At 46.5% G+C, this 23187-nt stretch overlaps 2 protein-coding genes across 2 annotated transcripts; one reads left to right on the top strand and one right to left on the bottom strand.

Annotated features, from left to right (window-relative positions):
- Positions 1-2398: 2398 nt before the first annotated feature.
- CCDC65 (coiled-coil domain containing 65) lies at positions 2399-13986 on the top strand. Its single transcript, XM_058742933.1, has 8 exons — positions 2399-2740; positions 3563-3730; positions 9848-10017; positions 10694-10832; positions 11752-11949; positions 12145-12363; positions 13321-13473; positions 13588-13986. Exons 1-8 carry the CDS (start codon positions 2609-2611, stop codon positions 13903-13905), a joined length of 1497 nt encoding a protein of 498 aa, XP_058598916.1. The 5' UTR covers positions 2399-2608; the 3' UTR covers positions 13906-13986.
- A 384-nt stretch (positions 13987-14370) lies between these two features.
- Positions 14371-18559, bottom strand: FKBP11 (FKBP prolyl isomerase 11). Its single transcript, XM_058742934.1, has 6 exons — positions 17400-18559; positions 17152-17217; positions 16654-16741; positions 16355-16388; positions 15925-15995; positions 14371-14608 (listed from the first exon to the last, which is right to left on the bottom strand). The coding sequence occupies exons 1-6, from the start codon at positions 17523-17525 to the stop codon at positions 14391-14393; spliced, it is 603 nt and encodes a 200-aa protein (XP_058598917.1). The 5' UTR covers positions 17526-18559; the 3' UTR covers positions 14371-14390.
- Between the last annotated feature and the right edge of the window lie 4628 nt (positions 18560-23187).

The following is a 23187-nucleotide window of genomic DNA, read 5'->3' as shown; positions in this document are numbered from 1 at the left end:
AATGGGGCGCCATGGCTCAGTCAGTTAAGCCTCCTACTTCAGCTCAGGTCATGAACTCGTGGTTTGTGGGTTCGAGCCCCGCATTGGGCTCTGCGCTGACAGCTCAGAGCCTGGAGCCTGCTTCAGATTCTGTGTCTCCCTCTCTCTCTGTTCCACCCCCCCCCCCCGCCCCCCGCTCACACGCTGTCTCTCTGTCCCTCAAAAATAAATAAAGATTAAAAAAATTTTTTTTTAATATTTAAGAATACGGAGCACCTGGTGACTCAGTTGGTTGAGCATCTGATTCTTGGTTTTGGCTCAGGTCATGATCTTGCGGTTTTGTGAGTTTGAGCCTTGCATTGGGCTTGGGCTTTCACACTGACCGTGTGCAGAGCCTGCTTGGGATTCTCTCTCTCCCCTCTCTCTCTGCCCCTTCCCCACTCACACTCTCTCTGTCTCACTCAAAATAAATAAACTTAAAAAAAAAAGAAAAAATATTTAAAAATACAAATGAATAAAATATCTTTGTTTTCTTTCCTATCGCCTTATCATGTAACATAAGATGTATTGACCTTATATCATTGTATTTAAGTATTATATCTTGTTATTATCTTTACTTGGAGATTAAATATGGTTTAAGGACATGTGAATAGAGAATAGGTAGACTTGTGATGCTTAATTTTATATGCAAACTTGACTGAGCCACAAGATATCCAGACATTTGGTCAAACATTATTCTGGGTATGTCTGTGAAGGTATGTATTTCCGGATGAGATTAACATTTGAATCAGTAGACTGTGTAAAGAAAGGAGATTGCCCTCTCTACTGGGGGTGGGTCTCATCCAAACAGTTGAAGGCCTGAATAGAAAAAAAATGGCTGAGCTAGATGGAACTCCTCCTGCTTGACTGCTGAACTAGAACACAGGTCTTTTCTGGCCTTTGGACTCAGACTGAAACATCAGATGGATGTATACACACACACACACACACACACACCCTATTGATTCTGTTTCTCTGGAGAATTCTAATAAAAGCATTATATCTCACGTTTGAAACAACTTTATTGAGGCACATTTTGCATATTAAATAATTCACCCCATTCAAGTATACAATTCAATGATTAAAAAAATTTTTTTAATGTTTATTTATTTTTGAGAGAAACAGAGCACAAGTGGGGGAGGGGAAGAGAGAGATGGAGATACAGAATCGGAAGCAGGCTTGAGGCTCTGAGCTGTCAGCACAGAGCCCGACCTGGGGTTTCGAACTCCTAAACCATGAGATCATGACCTGAGCAGAAGTCAGACATTTAACCAACTGAGCCACCCAGGCACCCCAGCAATTCAATGATTTTTTTAAACCAAATTTATCAAGTTGTCCAACATAAATCAATTTTATTTAATTTTTTAAAAATTAGGGTTTTTTTTTTAATTTTAGAGAGAAGGAGAGAGAGCACAGGGGAAAGGGGGAAGGGCGGGGTGGTGAGTGGGGCAAGAGAGAGCACTCAAGCAGGCTCCACAGTCAGCACAGAGCCCATCATGGGTCTTGATCCTGCAATCCTGGGATCATGACCTGAGCTAAAACCAAGAGTTGGGCACTCAACCGACTGAGCCACCCAGCCACCCCCAACATAAGTCAATTTCGGAACATTTTCATCAACCCAATATGATCTCTTATGCAGATTTAATATTAATCTCCCCTCTCCCTCCTCCAAGCAATTTGTAGTCTACTTTCTGATGTTCTAGCTTTGCCTTTTCTGGATATTTCATATAATTGGAAACTTACAATATGTAGTCTCTTATGTCTGGCCCCTTTCACTGAGCATGTTTTTGTAGTTCATCCACATGGTAGTATGCATCCGTAATTTGTTTATTTTTATTGTTGAATAGTGTTCCATTGTATGAAAAGAGCATATTTTGTCTATCATTCACATGTCAGTGGACATTTGGGTTATTTCCAATTGGGTTATTATGAGTATTGCTGCTAAGAACATTTCTGTGCAAGTCTTTGTGTGGATACATTCCCACTTCTCTTAGATTGATAGGTAAGAGTGAAATTGCTGGATCACACAGTAAATTTATGTTTAACATTTTAAGAAATTGCCAAACCGTTTTCCAACGCGGCTGCACTGTTTTACATCCCTACCAGCAATGTGCAAGGGTCTCTCCACATTCTCTCCAAAATGTGTTATTATCTGTATGCTAAAATATGGCCACTCTATGAAAAACACCCCCCCCCCCCCCCCCCGCCAAGGTTTTAAAAGGCTTAAAAACGTTCGGTGAGGAGGCTACGGCTTTTGAGAAGTAAAACAACCATCTCTCAAAAACTGACCGCGGTCCTCCAGCCAGCAGACGGCGCTCCAAGCCAGGGTCCCTACTCCTAGCCTTTCACAACGCCATCTTAGTGACAGCCCCGTTGCTAGGAAACGGATATGCGTCTTTTTGCTCCAGATCCCAGCCTCACCGAGATCCCAGGCGCTCTCTCTCTTGCGGAAAGACTGAGATCTAAGGTCCCCGCTACCATGCAGGGGTAGTTCAGAAGGCCCTGTCCTGGGGTACTTTCCTCCTACCTCCTATAAAGCTCTCCAAAGCAGACCGAGGATCGTTGCTTAGACACCGTCCCCCGCCCAGCTATGTCTAAGAAAGGGAAAAAGGCCAAGATGCCCCTGTCGGATGAGGAACAGTTGCTTCTGTTTCAGCAGAAGTTGCTGGCAGAGGAGGAGATGGCCAAGAAGAAAGAGAGGCTCCTGAGCCAGTTCTTGAAGGTGATGGCTTCACGCATTACTCTCTGCCCAACCCCACCCACTCCCTACACCAGCCCTGTTGCCTTGGTCCTCTCGTTGCGGCAGCCTCATTTTCATGCTGGCTTCCTCTCCTCCGGAAACCTTGAGACCCAAATATACTTAGATTTCTGGCAACATTGTCGGGGAAGGAACCAGTTCTTTGTGAAGTACGGAGGGGTCAAATGGTAAGGAGGTTAATGTCACAACTGAGCCCCAGACCAGGACAGTAGGTGCTATTAGCTGTCCGAGCTTGTCTGAAATTCTGATATACTCCCCGGAGATATGTCATTACAAACAACATCCTGCTTTGATGTCTTCACTTGAAGGAAATTCACCCTTGCCCTCCCTAAAGTGCCATCAGGCTGTTCCTGTCTTACTTCAGACTATCCCCAAAACGAGAATGGGAATTCCCTGAGTGTTAGTCATCAGGAAATTTGGTCCCTTAGAAAAAGACAAAAGGTAAGGTGTCGGTTGACAAACTGTGATCTTGTTTGTTTTTTCAAAGTTTATTTATTTGGGGAGGGGGGGGAGGTGGAGTGGGGGAGGGGCAGAGAGAGCAAGAGGGAGACAGAGAATCCCAAGCAGGTTCCGAGCTCCACCATGATCCCTATTCAGGGATCCAACCCATGAACCATGAGATCATGACCTGAGCTGAAATTAAGAGTCAGATGCTTAACCGACTGAGTCACCCAGGCGCCCCTTTTTAATTAATTAATTAATTAATTAAAAAGTAATCTTGTTCATTTTACTGTAACAGGGCTTTAGGCCCTGACCTCCTGGGGGTGTATTTATTCCTTCACACAGGACAAGCTGGCCAAGGAGGAGCACAACAGTGCTCTGAACCTTTACAAGATTAACACACAGTGGAGAACTGTCCTTAGGGAAGTCAAGACCAGAGAGCTGCATAAGGACATTGAGATCCTCAGCCAAACGTTTGAACGAGTGGTGGACTGCAAGGACAGTGTCATCAAGGTAGGCACTCTTCCCAAGGAAACACTTGAACCTGGCTGCCCTGACCTCTTAATACAATGGGCCTACTGAATTCATTTGTCTATCTTTTATTTTAACAGTTTTTTAAATTTTTATTTATTTGGAGAGAGAGGGGGAGAGAGAATCCCAAGCCGACTCCTCACTGTCAGTGCAGAGCCCCGCCCAGAACCCCATCTCACCAACCATGATTCTTGTGAGATCGTGACTTGAGCTGATATCCAGAATCAGTTGCTTAACCGACTGAGTCACCCAGGCCCCCCCATTTATTTATCAGTCTTAAAGCCCTTACAAGATGCAGGCCGTGATGAAGCCGGCTATTGGTAATACCAGTTTTCACTGAAATGAAAAACAGAATACTGGGCTGTCATCCCTCTCCCCACCCCCTCAGCATAGCCATTTTCCTTGGTTATCTACCGCCTAAAACCAGCACTATACAATATTAGAGTTGTAAGGCACAGCAGACATCACCCAGTGACTTAAACTTAGCCCCGTGTCTTCATTTCAATGTGAGAAGACTCAATTCCAGAGAAGGGAACTGACTTGCCCAAGGTGACACAGCTAGTCAGTGAGAGAGCTGGAACCAGAGCATGAGTTTCTTGATTCCCACTCATTTAACCAAATTCTGTTGGGCCTCTTTGATCCTAGGTCAGTGGCCTTGGATGAGGTTGAGATCCCCGCGGGTAAGAGTAGTTCTGGATCTCTAAGCAACTCAACCATCCTTATGCTCTTGGACGATTCTTGAGTTGAGTCCATATCATCTTTGTTCTTTTTAATTTTATTTCTTTATTTTTGAGAGAGAGAAAGACAACATCTGCATTGAGCGAGTGGGGTAGGGGCAGAGGGAGAGGGAGAGAGAGTCCCAAGCAGGCTCCATGCTGTCAGCAGAGAGCCCCACAGGGGGCTCGAACCCACAAACCATGAGATCATGACCTCAGCCAAAATCAAGAGTCAGACATTTAACCGACTGAGCCACCCAGGCGCCCCACATACCATCCTTTTTTCTAAGGGATTTTGCTATATCCCTTCTTTTATCCTATTTTTAACCTCTGTTTACTGACTCTTACTTAGACTTTTCTATCTGAAAACAACAACAGAAATCCCACATAAGAGCAAAATATACATTGTCAACCTGGCATGCCCCCTCTTGCAAACACACATCTCTCCTTCACAGCCTAACTCTTGGGGGAAAAAAAAATTGGTAGGCCTGGGCAAGCTTCAAGCGATACATATTAGGAGTCTCCAGATTTATAAAAACCATTATACATTAGAATTCCTCACCCCACCAGTTATACCTTATGGCCTTCTTTTAAATGTTTATTTATTTTTGAGGGTGGGGAGGGGAAGAGAGAGGGGGACAGAAGATCTGAAGCAGGCTCTGTGCTGACAGCAGAGAGCCCATGCAGGGCTCAAACCCATGAACCGCGAGATCATGACCTGAACCAAAGTCGGACACTTAACTGACTGAGCCACCCAGGCGCCCCCACCTTATGGCTTTTTACGTGACTTCTTCCGACACTTACTGGGAGTTATCAAATACCTGCTGAGAGGAGAACCAGCAGGGTTCATTTAGGGATGCTGAGCAGTGGCCAGGCTCCCCCTTCCACCAATTAGCTTCCAGCTTTGTAGCAAACGATTACAGTCCTTGACTTAGGTAAATCACATATTGCTAATATTACGCACCTTCAGGGTCATTCCTGAATAACCGAACCTACACATGTTAAATGTGCAAATGTTAGTGATCCTCACCTGCTATCTCCACTTCACTTCTCATTTATCCGGCATCCCACATCTGATTTCCATCCTTCCCTAGGAAGCTGCTCTTGTAAAGACTACCAGGCCCAAATCATGGCCACTGTTCATCATTTCGTCATCACCTAACCTGACTTCTCTGTGGCGCTGATACTCTTGGTCATGCCTTCCTTCTTTTTTTTTTTTTTATAACAATTTTTTTTTTAACATTTATTTATTTTTTTGAGACAGAGAGAGACAGAGCATGAACGGGGGAGGGTCAGAGAGGGAGACACAGAATCTGAAACAGGCTCCAGGCTCTGAGCTGTCGGCACAGAGCCCGACGCGGGGCTCGAACTCACGGAGTGCGAGATCATGACCTGAGCCGAAGTCGGCCGCTTAACCGACTGAGCCACCCAGGCGCCCCGGTCATGCCTTCCTTCTTGAAACTCCCCTTTGGTTTCCATGACACCATTCTCTCATGGTTTCTCTCCTGCTTCTGGGATATATACATCCAGTCCCCTTGGTGACTTTATCTTCCTCTCTCCATCTCCTGAACTTGAGCATCTCCCAGGTTTCTGAGTCTGGCCATCTCACCCTTTAACCGGGTATCTAGGGTCTAGACAGTCGTACACAATACCCTGGTTTTAATTTTTTTTTTTTTTCAACATTTTTTATTTATTTTTGGGACAGAGAGAGACAGAGCATGAACGGGGGAGGGGCAGAGAGAGAGGGAGACACAGAATCGGAAACAGGCTCCAGGCTCCGAGCCATCAGCCCAGAGCCTGACGCGGGGTTCGAACTCACGGACCGTGAGATCGTGACCTGGCTGAAGTCGGACGCTTAACCGACTGCGCCACCCAGGCGCCCCAATACCCTGGTTTTAAATACCGCTTTTATGTCAGTGACTTCCTGGTCTGTAACACCAGTCCGGATTCCTTTCATGAATTCCACATCCTTCTATTCAAGATTCCTAGCTATCCGTTCCTGGCTGTTGCATTGTCCTCACAACTGAACTAAGGAGTTCCCCCTTCCCTGGGCAGGCCCAGAGCAATTTTTCCAGAGTCTGGTCTTCCTTACTCTCTATTCAGGTGGTCCCTGCCATTCACTAAACCACTCAACAGAGAAATCCGGGAATCGTCCTAGGGTTTGCCTCCATCCCTGACTTCTTTCACTAAGTTTTGTATAAATCTTCTGCTGAAGTACTTTTCAAAGCCATATCCTGCTCTCCTTCTCCCCTGTTCTGCTGCAGCTCAGACCGGGCACTTTCTCTCATATGGACTGTTGCACTAGGCCCCTATCTTCCAGCCTTTCATGCCCAGCCACCTCCAGGTGACTGTCTACACAACTACCAGGATTATCTTTTTATTTATTTATTCTTTAATGTCCATTTATTTTTGAGAAAGAGAGCACAAGCGAGGGACGGGCAGAGATAGGGGGACAGAGGATCTGAAGCGGGCTCTGCGCTGACAGCAGTGAACCTGATGTGGGGATTGAACTCACAAACTGCAAGATCATAACCTGAGCCAAAGTCTGACGCTCAACCAACTGAGCTGCCCAGGTGCCCCGGGATTATCTTTTTGAAACACAAATCCGATCCTGGTACTCCACTGCTTAAATTTTAGTGGCTTCTTTCTTCCACAGAAAAAAATCCAAACTCCAGGGAAAAAAACATCAAAGCCCTACGTGTTCTGGCCTCTGCCTGTACCTTTCCTTGTTTCTTACCTGTGATTTTGCACATGCTGTTCCCTCTATTTGGAATTCTCTTTTCCCCATCTCTTCAGTCTTCCTGGCAAACTCTCACTCCTCCTTCATGAGTGATACAAATGACATGTGTCCTGTGAAGCCTCCCCCTGTGCTCTTAGACACAGGCACTCAGCCTTTTATATCCCACTGTCACAGGTGCATCATCGACCTCATAGCAATTTCCACGTTACACTGTAATTTTCTGTTTATATAACACCTTTCCTACTACACGACTGCGAGCTCCTTTGGGGGCAATATGCATGTCTTTTCATCCCTGAATCCTTGGCCTCCAGCACGGTGCCGGTACATGACAGGTTCAGTAATTATCTGTTGAGTGAGTGAAGAGGACTCCATTATCAGCACCTATTCCATAAGACCCTTTCTCATCCCAAACATACAAGGTAAGAACCAGCTTTGCATAGAGGCTGTGGCAGCTTACAATGCATGGCTCAAGGTGCCTGGATCATGTGGACACTTACTAAATCCTTTTCGTGTTTCATTCACTTTAATTGTAATTTGTTTTACTTTTTCGAATCGGCATTTCACTCATTATTGAAAATTCAAAAAATAAAGTGAAAGAAAAGTCCTCTACCACCAGTGACTTCCAGCCACCTAGTGCCTTAATCATTTTAATTTCATGAGTAAACTTTTTTTTTTTTATGTTTATTTTTGACAGAGAGAGAGAGGGAGGGAGGGGCAGAGAGAGAGGGAGACACAGAATCTGAAGCAGGCTCCAGGCTCTGAGCTGTCAGCACGGAGCCCAGTGTGGGGCTCAAACTCACGAACCACGAGATCGTGACCCGAGCTGAAGTCAGATGCTTACCAAATGAGCCACCCAGGCACCCCATGAGTAAACATTTTTTTTGTACAAATGATAGTCCTACATCCTGTTTTGCCCCTTTTTCACTGAGCAATATATCCCAGGGACTATTCCACATTAGTCCATAAAGAGCTTCTCTCTCTCTCTCTTTTTTCTTAAAACAACTGCATAGTATTCTGTATTATAGTGTAAAATGTTACTTTGTTTTCTGTATTTCCTGTATCTTGTAATTAGATCTAGTTTAGAGGTGTTGTATTCTTCCATCCAGGAAGCACATGCATCTGGTAATCTCTTCTTGTGATTTTTAAAAAATGGTTATTTGAGAGAGAGAGAGAGCGCATGCGCATGTGAGCGGAGGGGCAGAGAGAGAGAATCCCAAACAGACTTGCATTGTCAGCGCAGAGCCCAACGCAGGGCTCGATCTCACGAACCGTGACCTGAGCCAAAATCAAGAGTCGGGTGCTCGATGGACTGAGCCACCCAGGTGCCCCTCTTTTTGTGAAGTTAGCATTTGTTGTTTCTCTCTTAATTCACTGGGGGTTACAAAATGCTGATTTTCTAATAATGTCATTCCTTTTTCATTTATTAGCTTGAATATTTCTATAAAGAGATACCTCTGTCATTTACCATTCAGTGACCAAGAGGTACAGCTTATATAATAAAGGTAGCATAAATGCTTAATTCTTTCTCTGCCCTTTAAACGCCATTAAAACAATTAAAAAAGGAATGGGTTGTCTGGTATCGTCCAAAGTAACCATTTTTTTAAGTATGCTTATGAATTCATAATCAAAGATAATTGATATCTTTTCAGTTCATCATAGTTTTTATCCTTTTTGATGCTCACACTGTCCCCTTTCTCGCCGGTGGAAGTGTTCCAGCTATCTATTACTACATAACAAACCACTCCTAAATCAGTGACTTAGAACAATTTCTTTTATTATTTCTCACGATCCGTTGACTTCGTTCACCCAGGTGGTTCCTGCTCGGTATCTCCCCTACAGTTTTCAGTCAGATGTTGGTTGGGGCTACAATCTTCTGAAGGCTGGACTGGGCTGGATGTCTAAGGTGGCTGGCGGTTGATTCAGAGAGTCAGCTGGGAGCTCAGCTGAACTGCTGACCAGAATGCCTTAACGTGGCCCCTTCCAGGGCACTGCCCTTCTCACAACGTGATGGCCGGGTCCCTGGAGGGAGTGTCCCAAGAACAAGCATTCCAAGGGGCAGGAAGCAGAAGCTACCAGGCCATGTAAGGGCTATGCCTGGAACTGGCACAGTGTCATTTCCACCATGTTCTCATGGTCCAAGTAGTGACGGTGTCTGCCCAAATTCAAGGAGATGGAAGAAGATAATACCTCCTGCTGGAGGAGTGGCAAGGTCACATTGCAGATTGTAGGATAGGAGATATTGCTGTGCGGATCTTTAGAAGACGTCCTCTGCCATGGGGAGCCACTTCTGTCGGGCTCCTGAATCCCTTTGACGTGACCCTATTGGTCTTCCGTAGCTGCTTTGCTATGTTGTATGACAAGATACCCTTGGTTCTACTTGTTTCTCTTCTGCCTCACATCTTGGAGCCTCACTGTAAATGTCTGTTGTCCCTAGGATACACTGGCAGGCTACCTGGGGTTCCCGGATGTCACTCTTACTTTCTATTCATGAGTGGGAGAACAGCACCCTTGGCACCAAAGAGCTGGCATCAGGAGCTAGGGGAAAATGCCGTTCGTGCCATCCAGCTGACCAGCTGAATACATTTTTATTTTCTCACACGGATGCTATTCAGCCAAAATGGTAACTCCCTGTTTCCTACCCAGTCTTTAGCCACGGACCTGTCAGAAGCCGAGGAGCAGTACGCCCATGCCCTGCGCAGCCACCTGCACAGCATCGATCAGCTTTTAGCCCTGCAGAGAAGCCGGCTCAACCTCCTAGAGGAAAGTTACAACATGGAGCTGGAGGCCCTAACCAAAGAGTTTGAGACAGAAAGGTATGGGGGCCTAAGAGGACTGAGGGATTGAGTCCAGGAGAGTATGCAGAGCCTGTGTCAAGGAGCTATCTATAAGCCAGCACCATGGAGCATCCCACCTTGCTTATGATATGACCCCAGCAGAGATCCTGAGTCCCTTCTTTTTCTTTTCTTTTTTTTTTTTAAGTAGGTTTCACCCCCAGTGCGGAGCCCAGCGTGGGGCTTGAACTCACAACCCTGAGATCAAGACCTGAGCTGAGATCAAGAGTCAGACAGTTAGCCGACTGAGCCACCTAGGTGCCCGTCTCCTAAGTTCCTTCTAAACTAACACGTGTTTAAGCTTGTGGATTTAGCTTCCCTACAGCCATGCCAGGTCCCTATCTGTAACACCCTCACCACCTACTTTCAGCTGTCAAAATCCAACCCATCTGGTAGGGATCAGGGATGGGATGGAGACTTCTCACTGAAATCTTTTGTACTTTTTCACTTGTTGTATCATATAAATGGACTGCCTGCTCAAAAATCAAAACAATCTTATTCATTCTTTCTGATCCTAAAAAGAATAGGGCCCACCCTCTCTCTGTTTACCTAGGAATTTATACTATTTGTACAGTTTTATCACATACTGCTTTGAGTTGTCATTATTGGTCCATATGCTTTATCCCTCAGTGCAGGGACAGTGTCTTATCTCCCACAGGAAGACAATTATTGACCAGCATGAAAAAGAGATTGACTACCTACAAGATGTCTTCATGGCCATGGAGCAGAACTATATAGATTCTGAGTATGAAAGTAAGCTGGAGTTCCAGAGCATGTGGGATGATCTCAAAAACAAGGTATGGAGGGAGAGCAGCTGGGCAAGAGCTGGGAGAGAAGGGAGAAAAAATGCTCAAGGCCACTGGAGCTCGTAGAGACCCCTAATCAACACAGTCAAGAGACAAATCACAGGGGTGATCTGTGAAAGAAACTGAGGCCCAAAGAAGTAAAATGACCCACCAAAGTTATGCTGCTGCTTTGTGGTACAGCCAGGAGGAGAATCCAGTTCTGCCCTTGGCCCCAAAGTGCTTTCCACCATCCTGGAGGCTACAAAGTTAGCTATCCTGCAGACCTGGGTTTGGGCATGGGGTTCTTTGTTTTTATTTTGCCCCACAATGTTTTGTAAATTAAAAAAAAAGTTTTTTAATGTTTGAGAGAGAGAGAGAGAGAGAGAGAGAGAGAGTCAGGGAGGGGCAGAGAGAGAGGGAGACACAAAATCCAAAGCAGGCCCCAGGCTCTGTGCTATCAGCACAGAGCCCGATGCGGGGCTTGGACCCACAAGCCACGAGATCATGACATGAGCTGAAGTCGGACACTCAACTGACTTAGCCACCCAGGTGCCCCTTGTAAATTTCAAAATAAGCTTCCTACATTTAAAAATTGAAAGGTTTCACATAAAAATCCTAAATTTAGCTTGCCTTGAGAAAAGATCTGGTAACACTGGGCCACGTTTCCAAATGGGGACATTCATGTGAAGCCGAGCAGATAGGCCACTACTCCCAACGCCCCGTGGAGCATTTCCTCTCTGGTTCACCGCAGGCCTCATCTAGCATACAGCACATATTTATAACATCTGCCTGGTCTTTGTAGGCATTTTCATTGGCGACCTCTGCACCCTACTATGTTACAAACAGTTGAAGAGGATGAGGTTGCTGGAGGCAGTAAAAGGGCACTAATAGGGTAATTCCAAGCACTGGCTATTTTGGCACCACTTCCTAGAATTTAGAAGAGAAGCATTTTCTAAGACTGCACCTGGAGAATACAGTAGAAGATCTGTGGAGAAGGTTCCAGGATGCACTCAAGAATTATACTGATGCCACAGAGGATCAAAAGATTGCCTTTGAGACTCTGAAGGTGAAAGATGAAAGAAGCTCCAAAGAGATTGAAGCACAGATGAAAAAAATACAGAAATTACAGGTTAGTGCAGCCAACTGGAAATACTCACTGCTTTCACTGCTCCGTTATCCCCTATTCATCCCCCAATTTCTACTGGACCCCTGGCTGGGGAAAGATGATATCCCTGGATTTCAGTCCCCAGATGGTCCTTTTGCCTGTCTCATTGAAGACCTTCAGCCAGGCAAGAGTTTACTCTAATCTATTCTGTTCCTCCAGGACTCCATAATTATTTTAAGAGGCAAGATCATGGTGCACAGCCATGAGAATGAAGACCGGAACCAGTACATTCGTAAGGACAAGGAGCTGGTCCTTGCACAACTGCGAAAACTTAAGGCCCAAAGGAGTCACGCCCGGGAAATATCACAGGAAAACTTGGTCAAACTTACTTTGGAAAGTAATGCCACCCTCAAGGCCCTGAGAAAGATTGTTGATAAGGTAACGAAGGGGAAAGGTCAGTCAAAACAAAACCAAGAAACTTGGCTCCTGCGAAGTGAAACAGGTTTGAGAAAGGTAGAGGGCTTTCTCCTGCTTCCTGCCTGAGTACCTTTTTTATTCCATGTTTCCTCCCCTCTCACATTTTATTTTACCTTATTTTATTTTTAAAGCTTATTTATTTATTTTGACAGAGACAGAGAGAGAGCACAAGCAGGGGAGGGGCAGAGGAGGGTGGAGAACAGGGGGTCCAAAGCAGGTTCTGTGCTGACAGTCCAATGTGGGGCTCAAACCCATGAACCACGAGGTCATGACCGGACCCGAAGTCAGAAACTTAACCAACTGAGCCACCCAGGTGCCCCCCCTCACATTTTAAGTTAAATGAATTAAGGGGTGCCTGGGTGGCTCAGTTAGTTAAGCGTCCGACTCTTAATTTCGGCTCACGTCATGATCTCACGGTCAGGAGATGGAGCCCCACATTGGGCTCATGCTGGGCATGGAACCTGATTAAGATTCTTTCTTTCCCTCTCCCTCTGGCCCTGCACTGCTTGCTCTCTCTCTCTCAAAAAAAAAAAAAATACATATATATGTGTATATATATATATATACATATATATATATATATATATATGTGTGTATATATATATATATATATGTGTGTATATATATATATGTATATATATATACACACACACACACACATATATATACACATTTATGTATACACACACACACACACATATATATATATATATATATATGTGTGTGTGTATATATATTCCAAGTATATAAATACTTGGAATAGTGCTTGGCACCTAGTGAAGAGCCTGTTAGATGTATTTATTACTCTCATGTCACATTTGGATGAATACTTCCCTGGGTTCAAGCAGGGGAACCAACTCTACTATTTCCCCTCCCCACCCCCTTTCCTAATAAAGGGTCTCTTCCTGCTTCTGATAGGGTGAAAAGATCCTGAAACTTGCTGAAATATGTAGGAAATTTGAAACAGAGGAAGAAAAAGTGCTACCTTTCTATTCGTCAGTATTGACTCCCAAGGAGCAGGCGGAGATAGAAGAAATTTACCGAGAGGAGCTTACTGAGGAGCTCTCAAAGGTAAAGTTCCTAGGGCCCCAGAGGCCATCACCCAAGGTTGGAGATGATGGGCCACTGGGCTACATTTGCTAATGGGCCCCACCACATACCTTGTCCCTTTAACTCAACTCCCAGGTGATCGTGAACTATACAGGGATGGAGAATTTCTGGAAAAGGTACAACAAAGTGAAACTGGAACAACTGAGCCTCCAGCAGAGACGCACCCAGTTGTTAGAAATCAACGGCAAGTTGCGAGAGATGCTGAAGCAGTACTTGGATGGCATCTCGGTGAGTGATGAAGTGCTGAGCCAGCTCAACCCACTCTTTATCGTCAACCATCGAAGCAACTTACCCCAGCCGTTGTCCACACCGACCACCCAGCCAGGTGACAAGCAACCTCCAACCACTTACAACATCATTGAGGCAGCCCACGTGATCTCCCATATCCTGTGATACAAGGAGTAAATCTCTTTTCAAATCCCAAATGATTGTTTGAGAGACCCAAGGACTTTGCTATTAAAATTTTCCACGGGGTTTGTGAGCTCTTTATATTTTCCCCATATTGAACAGAGCAGTCTAACTGGAAGACACTAGGAATACAGTGGCCCCACAGAGTGGAGCTAATAGCTAGGCAAATATCAGAGGCTCATTGCTCCAGGAAGCATTGCTTCTTGGAAGTCTGGGCACTGTGGGGGCCAACACCCATACCTTCGGGAGGTACAGATCCTATGGGAAGACTCAAGAGCAGGTCCTTGGCAGGAAGTTAGGACGGGAGGAAGAGGCAGAGGCAGAGGTGATCCAAAGCCTCCAAACACCCCGTCAGGCAAGATCCAACTCAGAATGCCTTTTTCCCCATCCCTTTTCCTCATTCCCACTTACAGAAGTAGCCCCAGAAAGTATCAGGTGAAGAATACAAAGAAATTTTTAAAAATTATTTATTATTTCTTTTTGCTCTTGTTTCGTTTCTCTTCCTTGAGCTTCTTTTTGGAGACTTTAGGTCTGGTGGCCTTTTTGTATAGGTGATACCCAATGAGGCCCAGGAGGGCTGGCACCATGGCCATGCCTACCAGAGGCAAAATGCCCTTCACCAGCTTTTGCCAGTAGTTGGCTCGGATCAGTGCAATCAGCTCCACATCAAACTGCAGCACTGCATCCGCTGGAGGCAGAGAGGAGGTGAGGGTTAGAATCTCTGCATTTTATCCAGGGCTCAGAATCTAAATGAAAGCAGGGGAAGGGCAGGCCACACCAGAGCAACAACTATGAAGCTGGCAAGATTTAAATGTGTTGAGTTCCTCTAGACAAAAGTAGAGAAAAGTTATAAACAGAGTCTATTGGTAGTTATGTTCGCCCCAAATCTACAAGTGTGGCTTGCGTTCAGGGACAGGTTTTTGATAGCACGGGGAAACTTCCCACAGGGTGTTCTCCATTTATAAGCGAGAGAACCTCTATACTAATGACTCCATTTCCAAACAGCCACATCGACAGAATCTTTGCAGGCCTGAAATTAATTGAATTTAACCTAGATGTTTTAAAATTGCACCAACTAATGAGCACACTGATGTGACTGTTACTAAGAAAACATAGATGTTTCAACATAAGAGCTGGAGAGGAAGGAGGTAGCTTAAGAAGTAAGGAGCCAGGGAATGAACAGGGGTGAGTTAGGGGAGAAATACAAACACTGGAAATGGGGAGATTAAAGAGCTTCGGGTAAAAGAGTTTCTCTTTAGTCCATGACCCTCTTTCCGGTTTTCCCTCTCAGTTGTAACTAGGATAAGAACTTTTATACTAATACTCTGAAGGACAAAACCTTTTAGCCAATAGAGCATTTGTTATAACCCAAAGCAAGAGATCTGCATCTTAGGAAATCTGTCCAGCCTCAGATCTTCAGGTATAGATATCAGCAGTGACCTGTGATGGCTTTTGAAGTTATAGGGTAGGCTTGCCTTTTACAAGTTGTTTTTTGTTTTGCTTTGTGTTGAATTACTTGACTGTGATAATTTTTACTGTCTCTTTCCTGATGGAGGCTGAAAGGAGGGGTTACTTGACTGTGATTATTTTTACTGTCTCTTTCCTGATGGAGGCTGAAAGGAAGGGTAGAGGTGTGGTGAGAAGCCATGCCAGTTGCACAAACGACACAGGTTGGAGTTGTGGAGAAGCGGCAGGAGAAAGGTCTAGAGTTCTGAAAGAGGTAGCACAGGCAACAGACCCAAGTGGTTCAAGCAGGTGTCTCCTCCCTATAAAGTTGCTGTCTGCTAGAGGGCAAGCCAGGTGGCCTAACAGGTTATATGTCTCTAGTCCCTGTTGGTGACCTGAAGAGGAAAACAGTGGCCCTGCAGGAGTCCCTGGCCGCCCCTGTCCTTTTCAGCAACCTGGGTTTAGACCTTCTCAAGCTCCAGACAAAGTGTACAGCTCCTTGTAGCTCTGAGGGACTGGGTATTTGGATTACCTGAGAGAGAGGCCTAGTCAGATTACCTGGGATGGACGGTGGAAATCCCCTTTTTCCATAGGCCAAGTGAGAAGGAATGATTGCCCTTCGCTTCTCTCTGATGGAAGGAATGTGAATCACAGCTAGAGGTGGGACCAGGTGGGCCAGTGGCCTCAATCCATCTGAAGCCCCACCAGCAAAACTCTCTGGATATTCACCCCAAAACATGAACTTTCCCACTGAGCCCTCAGTAGGTTGACCAGGAAAGGTCCCCCACATGCCTCAACTCCTCCAACAAAACCCACAGCCAGATAGGCAAAGTGGCTTTGGATGCCCTTAGGGGTCCCAATGACCTGGACCTGCCCAGTGCAAAGCCTTTATCCACATTCTTCTGCCCCCTCCAGGAGCAAGGATAGCAAAGTAAACCTCCACCCATGCTAAGGGGGTACCCAAGCCCGCCCCTGCCCAGATACTCACCCCACACACATGTCTAGAAGGCTCTGCTCCAGACCTTGAGGAAGAAGACACAACTGAACAGGAAGCTACCTACATTCCCCAAATCCCAAGGCTCCCTTTGACCCTCAACTGAGCTCCCCATTTCTCAACTGCCGGGTTGCCAGTGGGGTGTGAGGCAAAAAGCAGTGTTAGAAGTGGGGTTTGAACCTGAGGATGTGACTGGGAGAGTCGTGGGGGCACTTCCAAGGTAACTTAGAGATTGAAGAGGCTAAGGAAAGCTTAAGTTAGGAGACGTAAAATGGGAGGCGCAGGTCACATACCTGGGATCACCTGCTTTTGGCCAAGTTCTATAACCAGAGGATCTCTGGTCAGGGAAGTGTCAATAATGCGTCCATCTACCAAGCTGCCCTGGGGGGAGACAGCAGCAAGAGCGCACACCTAGTACCTCTCTCTCAGCAGGCGCACACCACACACACCTGCGCCCCTGGGCAGCGGCGGCGGCGGCCGGGCGGCAACCCCCTGGCAGCTGCAGCCCAGCATTCCCCTCAGGGCAGAAAGCAACAGGAAGCCCCGAAGGGCTGGCACTTCTCGGAGATCTCCCCACCCTACTCTTCCCCACACCGGGGCGGAACTGGCGGAAGAGCTGGGAGGGGAAATGGGCCGGGAAGAAGAGCGCCCCTCCCCCCGCCACGTGCTCGACGACCCCAGAGCCCCAACTTACTCCCGAACCGCTTGCCACGTGTCCTAGCCAACGCTGACGTGTTCCAGCAGGGCGCCGCCCCCTCCCAGGCCCCGCCCCGGCCCCCCAGATCCCTCACCGTGTAGTGTATGTGCAGCGTGTCTCCAAAGGCAGCGGGCTCCGCGCAAGGCTCAGGGGGCTCCACCTATGATCGGGCTACAGGAGTCACGCAGGATCCTCCAAAGGTCCGTGCCTGTCCCTAGACCCGGTACCCACCCCCCAACTCAGTTCCCACACTTGCTCGCCTACCCGCTCCCAGGTTTGTTTAGACCCTTTCATTCCCTCCCCAGGCCCAGCTCCCGCAGCCCCAGGACACTCTCTCCTCACCAGGGTCTCCACTTGGAGGGTCCGGACGGGACTTTCGGTTTCGAACCCAGCCACAGCCCAGCACACCGCCCCACTGAGCAGCAGCAGCAGCAGACGGAGCGGGAGTAGGGAGGGGCGCAGGGTCATGACTGGACGCGGGGCAGGGCACGGGGCACCAGGACAGGCTGTTCGGGTGGCGGCGGCTAGGACAGCGGGTTCCCTCGGCGCCCAGGCTGGACTGGACGGGACGGGGCGGGTAGCAACGCGCCAGCTCCTCCTCCAGTAGCCCTTCCTCCACCTTGTCCCCACCTCCTGGAGGGAGGAGGCCGCTGGGAGCCCTCCCTACCCTCTAAGATCGTGAGGTTGCGGATTTTGACCCCTCCGTTTCCGTTCTGTCCCTTAGTGAGGGGCTGGATCACTGAATAGCACCCACTTACGATGACCTATTGTGTGCCAGTCACTTGTCTGTAATTCTCAAAACCACCCTGAAAGGTAGGCATAATTGTTTCCATTTTACAGACGAGGAGCTGGGTGCTCAGGTTAAGTAACTTGCCCAAGGTCTTCTAGCTAGGTGGCGACAGAGACAAGATTCAAACCCATTATTGCCTGAGTCCAGCGTGTTTGTTCTCTGCTCTTTACTCTTAAGATAGGTCTCTTCACACCTGTCCTGGCAGTGTCTGGCTGCCCCCCATCTCCCCAGCAGTTGTTAGAGATGGCATCCCTCTCCCACCTCCAACCCTTCAGCTTTAATTTCTGGAGGTCATATATCCAAAAGGAGACAGGTAGCTAGCTGTCCCATCTCCCTGTCCTTTGGCAAGTTAATTTCAGAGTCAGGAGATATTTTCCTGTAAGGATAGGGTGAATCCCTGATCTCCTGACACCAACATCGCCTTCCTCCCTTCATCAACAGGTTTGTCAAAAGGGCAGCTCCCTTTTGTTTATGCAAAGACCTCAGTTTTTATTTTTATTTATCTTGCCCAATGTGGGGGTTGAACTCAACCCCAATATCAGCCAGTCAGGCACCCCAAGGGACTTCAGTTTTTAAGAGGGGTTTTAAATTATTTCGGGCAATGCAATCAGTCCCCTTCTGCATGATTCAAACCCTCACTGCCCACTCAGGCCTTGGCATCTGAATTCTGCTCCCTCAAAAAGTTATCAGTGAGCTCAAAATCACCAAATTCTTGGGTCATTTCTTGGTGCCTTGTCTTCTTCAATGTTTGAGAGAGAGTGAGCAAGAGTACGGGATGGGGAGAGAAGGAAAGAGGGAGAGAGAGAATCCCAAGCAGGCTCTGGGCTGTTAGCACAGAGCCCGACGTGGGGCTCAATCTCACGTTGAGATCATGACCTGAGCCAAAATCAAAAGTGTGGATGATTAACCAACTGAGCCATCCAGGCGTCTTTCCATTGTCCTCTTTAGCATCTCTCTGGTATTTGATGCAGTTGAGCTCTGAATGCCCTCACAGACTCTAGATACAACTGCCTACTTGGTATCTCCACCTACATGTTTGACCAGCACCTCAGATCAACACACCCAATACTGTACTCATTCCTTTTTCTCCTTCCATCCCATCGGTAACAACCCAGGCTTCTCTCCCAATCTTGTTTCTGTTAGTGGCTCTGCTATTAGCATTCTTCTAGATTCTCATCTCCCACACCTAATGATTCTCCTTTGGACTCTCCTTCTACTGCCTCTCCATGCCTTCTTTCCATTCCCAAGGCTACTACCCTATTTAAGCTCTCATTAGCTCTCTCTCTCTCTTTGGGGTTGTTTAAAAAGAAAAAGCCCCCTCAGGGGTGCCTGGGTGTCTCAGTCCATTAAGCACCCAACTCTTGATTTTGGCTCATGTCATGATCTCACAGTTCATGAGTTCGAGCCCCGCATCAGGCTTTGCACTGGCAGCACAGAACCCGCTTGGGATTCTTTCTCTTTACCTCTCTCTCACTCTACCCCTCCCCTGCTCATGCTCGCTCTTTTAAAATAAATAAACATCAAAAACATTTTTTTTTTTAAGAAAAGACCCCCCTCAGGAAGGAATTCCTAGGGATGATGGAAAGCTCTATATCTTGATAGGGATGTGGGTTATATGGTGTGTACATTTGTCAGAACTTCTCAAACTATAGAAGATTTGTGCCTTGCACTGCATGCAGATTATACCTCAAATGAAAAAAAAAAAAATCCACAAAACTACATTTCCAAGTCTTCCTTAAAGCTGGATAAGGCCATGTGACTAAGTTCTGGCCAGTAAGTCATAACAGAAGTGTTGGAAATATTATCCTGGACTTCCAGCAAGGCCCTTAGTGGGAATTAGCTAAGAAGTGTGTCATTGTGTGCTCCTCTTCCTCCCCCCCCCCCCAACGCCCCGGCTCCTTCCCCCTTCCTTTTTTCTGCGGTCTGGAATGTAGCTGAGATGAATTACACTCTAGCAGCCACATTAGAGCATGAGGTGACCATGAGGAGGAAGCTATGTGTGAGGCTGGTGAAGCAAAAAGAAGTCTCAGCCCTGATAACTGTAAAGCCACCACACCTGGACTGCCTACCACCAGATACCTTTCAATTGAGGTAGAAGTGAAATTTGTCTTGTTTTTAAAAAAAAGAAAGGAAGAACATTCTAAGCCCCTCATCCCCAGCCCATCCCCAGCCCTACTTTAGCCCATTCTGTGCACTGCTGCGGTCTGCTCAGCTTGTCACGGAGCCTACAGCCTCACATTGCCCCATGAATCAAATTCAGACTCCATGACATGCCAGTTGAAAGCTTTCACTATCTGGTCCTAATCTGCCTTTCCAAACTTGGCTTTTATTCCACTAAACTAAAAGCCTTTTAAAGACTGCAACCTCATCTTTCTCATTTCTGTGTTCTATTGCCTCGCCTCGTATGGTGTTTGACACATAGATGCTCATTAAACACCTATGAATTGAACCAAATCCCCTTCCTGCTCATGGACTGTGGTCTGGCATCAGATCAACCTTCATCATGTGTTTCCATCTCTGTGCCCTGGCTCATGCTCTTCCTTCACCTGTCAAGCTTCCTCCAAACCAAGTTCAAATATCACTTCCTCTGTAAAGTCCTGATTCCCTTAGCTAGAAGTTACTTATTTCTGAACTTCCAGCATACACTCAGGGATGTTATTTTCTGTTGTCTTGCAATTATTTATGTGTGCCTCACTTCTCCCTTTCTCTCAAGAGCCGTCTCACTGATGGCAAGGACAAGGTTGTGATCATGTCGGGAGTCCCCCAGGTACTAGCTGTACAGTACCCCCCATATAACAGATTCTAGACAAATGTGTTTTATTTTGAATAAATATTATGCTATGCAATACTTTTAATACAATTAAAAATATCTATGCTAATTTGGAAAAACTTCAAGACAAATGTATATACCCTTATGTTAAAAAAAGCAAGAGGGTGGCTCAGTCGGTTAAGTGTCTGACTTCAGCTCAGGTCAGGATCTCACAGTCCGTGAGTTCGAGCCTCACGTTGGGCTTTGTGCTGACAGCTCAGAGCCTGGAGCCTGCTTGGGATTCTGTGTCTCCCTCTCTCTCTGCCCCTCCCCTGCTCATGCTCTCAAAAATGAATAAAACATTAAAAATAATAAAATAAGCAAAAATAATAAATGTGATATGAGTCCATTTATGTTTTAGCCCTTCCCCGAATGTGTGGAGCTACATATATTTAGAAAAGAAACTACCAGAAGGAGGCACACCAAATAGCTGAGGGTGGTTACATTGAGAAAAACAGAGGCAAACAGGTTTCACATGTTGCTCTGTACATTTATGTATTGTTTGGATGTTTTGCAATGAAGATTACTTTGGTTACAAAAATAAATTTCCAAATTAAATATTAAATGAATGAACAGGATATATAACAATATAAGGGAAGGTGTGAGAGATGTTGAATGAATTATGCTAATAGAACTAAAGGAGCCAGCAAGGGTGGAAAAAGGAATCCTTGGGATTACAGAGGTCATGGGCAGCTTTGTAGATCTTAAAGAAAAGTGGTATTTTTAAACAAGTGAGAAAGGGGATAAAGGCATAGGCCGGATATTTGGGAAAAATGAGTATACCAGTTTGGCTAAAGTAATGGATTCAAGCAGAAGAGTAGAAAGAGGTAGCTGGGGAGGAAAGCAAGAGCTGGTTGTGGAGAGATTCAATGTCAGACTAAGGCAGTGGGAATCCACTGAAGGTTTTGGAGCAAAGCGGTGAGAGCCCATACTGCACTGCCGCATGGGCTGACTGGAATGGTTTCATGAAAATGGAGGGCTGCTGCCCGGTCCAGGTCCAGGACTCTGAATGGAAAGGGGAAGTGAGGATGGAGTGGGGGTGGGGGGCAGGAGTGAGACTAGGGCAAAACTAAGGCAACAAGATCACCCACAGAGGGCAGCACAAGCCCACCTGGACCCAGAAGGGAACAGAGAGGAAGAAGCTCTCTCCTTGGGTGAAGTTAGGAGAACCGAGAAAGGTGAGATGGTTCTGGGAAAGGTAGAGGAGCTGGCACAACCCTGACTGGAGGCACAACTTTGAAATCAGAGGGCCAGTCCCGGAAAGGCCTCCACCCTTCAAAGGGTCTCTGTCAGTGAGTACTAGAAACTCTACCACAGCCCCCTGAACTCATGCGAGGCCCACCAGGCGGCCCAGTTTGGTTATGGACAGTTATGTTTATTCACTCATCAAAGCTGAATGCCTGTTATGTGCCAGATAGTAAGCAGGGCACTGCTTTTTAAATATTTTTAATATGTTTGTTTTTAAGACTGTTAATAAATAAAAAGCCTGTGAGTCAGCATATGTAAATCTGGATTCAAAAGCTAATGCCGTATTTTCAAGAGTATGCATACCCTGGATGATAAAATGTTTTCTTTTTAGGTATGGTTATGCACTCGCTCATCCAAAACTGAAGCAGTACTGCTCCCCACTCCCCCCATGGCTTTTCATCCCATCAGTATGTTTTCCCTAAGGCATAGGCAAAAACTGAGATTCTCCATCTCTTATCACCTAAAGCCAAGAAAGCACCGCTCTTTCTACATTAAGAATGCAGAAAGAAGCTAACATCTAAATCCCTGTGGTTCAGAGCCCCAAGCTAAGTCCTCCAACCCTGAAAAGGTCTTGTACTCAATTCTGTTCTAGGAGGACTCTCAACAATGTGTGTGACGAAGGGGTGGATGTTGGGGGGGCATGGTGGGGGCAGGGTGCCAGGTGGACAAGTTCATTCTCAAACCTCCTGCCAGGCCCAGACTGACTGTCCAGACCTCTTCAGAGACAGCTTTCAACGTGCCTGGTTAGGAGTAAGGGTGGTGGGAGGAAGCGTGCATAGGTAGCACTGGTTGGCTCTGGGCCTAGAGAGCCAAAGTTCTGGCTTGAGTGTCATCCTCTCTACTCCACGATGTTCAGTTCGGAAACCAGATTTGTTCCTAAACTAGAGCCCAGATCCTCTCTTCTGTAGCTGATGGCCAAAGTGACACACATAAGCAGACACTCACCTTCAAGCCATGATGGTCATCAGTCCTGACACAAGTTCGTCACTTCCAGACCTCCAGCCACTGCCTTCAGTGGCCTTGCTCCCTATCATAAGCTTTGGATTTCCTCAGACTTAACCTCCTCTTCCCTTTGCTCAGGAATTCAGGGTCATTTCTTACCCAACCCCAGCAATCAGGGCCAGGAAACCCAATTAGAATGAAAAACCTGTAGAGGAAGGAAGGCCACTGGATCCTATCTTTCCTCAGTGACCAGCAGGAAACTCTATCCCTCCAGGTACCAGGTTAGAAAGTAGAGAGATGGACTTTGACCCTCCTAATTCCACACCCTTCAGAACTGGAAG

The sequence above is a fragment of the Neofelis nebulosa genome, chromosome 8 (assembly GCF_028018385.1).
Source record: "Neofelis nebulosa isolate mNeoNeb1 chromosome 8, mNeoNeb1.pri, whole genome shotgun sequence".
NCBI lineage: Eukaryota > Metazoa > Chordata > Mammalia > Carnivora > Felidae > Neofelis > Neofelis nebulosa.
This window is presented reverse-complemented; position numbering and strand designations above follow the sequence as displayed.